Below are 2,922 nucleotides of genomic sequence, written 5' to 3'. Positions count from 1 at the left end.
TTTCTGCTGCATTCAAGCCACCAGCATTTCCGTTTTCAATGAATTTTTGTATTTTCTTTTCGTTTTTAGTGGACTTTGTTTGGCTGTATATTCCTACAGTATAACAATTGAATATAGTCTATTGAGTGTATACTTTTAGCTACTTATCATATTAATTTTTTCTCTTTTTCCTCCTTTTTGTAGACGAAACTTGAAGTGGTTCTATCGAAGAAAGAAACAGGAGAAACGTGGGCGGCGCTAGAAGCAGTGAAGCAGGATGAGGAGCAGCAGCAGCAGCAGCAGCAGCAGAATGCTGCAGCACGAGTTTATCCTTCATCTAAGAAGAAGATCGATTGGAACAAAATGGAAAAGGTATTCTTTGTTTATATTTAAATGAAAACAAAATACTTCTGTTGTTTCTTCTCTCAGCTACAAACAAAAAAAAAAGAAAGAAATACAAATACCACCAGCTGATGCAACAGAAAACACAAACATGCGGAATTTTCTTTCACTGCATTTTTATTTTGGTTATAACAGAGAATTAGTATCAAATAAGTATAGAACCAATTTATTTATTTATTTTTAATTCTTTTATTTCTTTTACTTCCTTTTCTATATATTTACCCTCAGGAGATAGCAGCAGAACTTGAATCTGAACAGCTTGAAGGGGAGCAGGCGCTGCAGAAACTTTTCAGAGATATCTATGGCCGCGGCGATGAAGACACCCGAAGAGCGATGATTAAGTCTTTCGTAAGCAATATATATATATATATATATATATATATATATATATATATATATATATATATATATATGGCCAAGGGTCTGTATAGAGAGGCCGATTGAATTCTCTCTTGTATTCACGTTGTTTGTTTTATGGGTGTCAGTGTTGTGTTTGTTTTCTTCTCTTATATTTTTCTGTTCCTTCTTTAAACAGAGACGAGGAGTTTGTTGTGTTTGTGGTTGTTCTGCTTTTATTTATCTTCTCCTTCTTTCTTTTTTTAATTTATCAACAAAATAAATAAAAAGAAATTATATGACGAGGCTCTTTTGTTTTGTTTTTTTTTTCAGCAAACGTCAGGAGGAACCGTTCTATCAACGAACTGGGCAGATGTGAAAGACAAAGATTATGAAAAGGTATATTATATTATATTGTATTGTATTATATTACATTGTATTATATTATATTATATCATATTATATTATATTATATTATTTTATATTATATTATATTATATTATATTATATTATATTGTATTATATTATATTATATTATATTATATTATATTATATTATATTATATTATATTATATTATATTATATTACGTTTATATTATATTATATTATGAATATCTTTTTTTATATATATTTGTGTTTTTGTCTGTATTTTAATTCCTTATTCAGCTGCTTCATTCTTAGAAACAGCTGCTGCCCTCTCCTCTCCCCTTCCCTCTTAGCTCCGTATCAGCATGTTGTTTGTCGGTGTATATTGTGTTGTTGTTTATATTTGTTGTTGTTTTCATTTATTTTTATTTGTTTTTTTTTTCTTTGCTGCTCTCCTTGCAGACCCTAGAGGCCCCTGAAGGCCAAGAAGTTCGTTCTTGGAATGCATAGCGCGAGAGGCATCAGCAGCATCTCAGCAGCAGCAGTTTCATATTTTAGTTTTTTTTCTTTTATTTTTTTATTTCTTTTATATATTTGCTCTGCTTGTCTCTCATCTGTCTTTATTTTTTTTCTGCTTCTCTATGATTTGTTTCTCCTTCTCTCCCCTACCTTTTACTTCTTCTCGGTCTCCGGCTCCATTCCTGTTTAGTAAATTCTCTTCTTTTGTTTCTTCTGTTTCTTTTCGTCTGTCTTTCGTTGTCTGCGTGTGTTGTCTTCGCCTTCAACAAATAAACAAACACCACAACACAACATTTTTCTTTTTTTTTTCATACAAGGTCAGACCTTGTTGATTCTTTTTGCATGCGATTTAACTTTTTAGTCTTTTCTTTGTGGCGTTTGTTTTTGTATTTTTTCTTCTTTTTTCGTCTTCTTTTTTTTGTTTTTGCCTCTCTTAGTGGTGTTCTTTCAGCAAGCAGCAACGGCTTAAGCAGCCAACAGAAAAGGAATAGAACAGCTGGGGCTTGCATCAGTATTTGCATGCACTGCAGCTTTATCTTCTCTCTCCTGTGTTGGTTTGTTTCTGCATATGAATTCATATATTTCAATCAACAGCTACACCAACAGGAGAAACATACAAACCCCCCTCGAGGCACTATACTATGCTACTAACAAATTTTAATATTGTTACTACTATGAAAATAATGAGAAACAGAAACTCCATGCAGCGTTACCTATTTATATTTTCTGTCTTAAAATGCGTGACAAAGAAAGAAGAAAGAACAAAAAGACAGACGACGGAATTCACCCTTTAAAAAGATGCCTCTTTTTCTCGTTTTCTTTACTCCTCTACTCTATTTTTTTGTGTCTTTATTGTTTGTCTTTGTTGTAATATTATTTGTTTTTTTTTTGTTTTCTCATTGTGCTTTCTTATTCTCTGTCTCTGTACTGCTCGTTCCTCTTCTTTTTTATTCGTTGCGTCTTTATTGTCTGAGCTGAAGAGGAGTTGTGAAATAGGGGGAGTTAATAATAATGATAATTTTTATTATTATACTGTTAATATAATATAATATTCTGCTTACAAAACAATATAATATTTGTTTCCTGTCGGCACACTACAATATACTATACAAGGACAAAGTAAATTCAAACGCTGCATAATTCTTTTTATTTTATTTCTGCTTTCTGAGTGAAGATACCTGAAAGACGATGTTGGCTATACAAACATGAACTGGCTTGAACTGCTGCATTGTGTATATTAAACAGATGAAGAAAGAAACACCTATATATATATATATATATATATATATATATATATATATATATATATATATATATATA

The 2,922-nt window shown here is 31.2% G+C and overlaps 1 protein-coding gene across 1 annotated transcript in view; it reads left to right on the top strand.

Annotated features, from left to right (window-relative positions):
• The window catches only part of EMH_0001670 (SGS domain-containing protein, putative), a gene marked incomplete at both ends in the record, with an annotated part of 2,168 nt that extends 575 nt beyond the window's left edge, over window positions 1–1,593 (top strand). Inside the window, 4 exons of the mRNA XM_013495653.1 lie at window positions 184–351; window positions 610–729; window positions 1,051–1,116; window positions 1,546–1,593. Coding sequence (XP_013351107.1) covers window positions 184–351; window positions 610–729; window positions 1,051–1,116; window positions 1,546–1,593 — 402 coding nt within the window. The remainder of the gene's footprint in view (window positions 1–183; window positions 352–609; window positions 730–1,050; window positions 1,117–1,545) is intronic.
• Between the last annotated feature and the right edge of the window lie 1,329 nt (window positions 1,594–2,922).

Source organism: Eimeria mitis, genomic scaffold (assembly GCF_000499745.2).
Source record: "Eimeria mitis Houghton genomic scaffold, Emh_scaff168, whole genome shotgun sequence".
NCBI classification, from domain to species: domain Eukaryota; phylum Apicomplexa; class Conoidasida; order Eucoccidiorida; family Eimeriidae; genus Eimeria; species Eimeria mitis.
The sequence above is the reverse complement of the archived record's forward strand: the minus strand, read 5'-3'. Positions and strand labels throughout refer to the sequence as shown.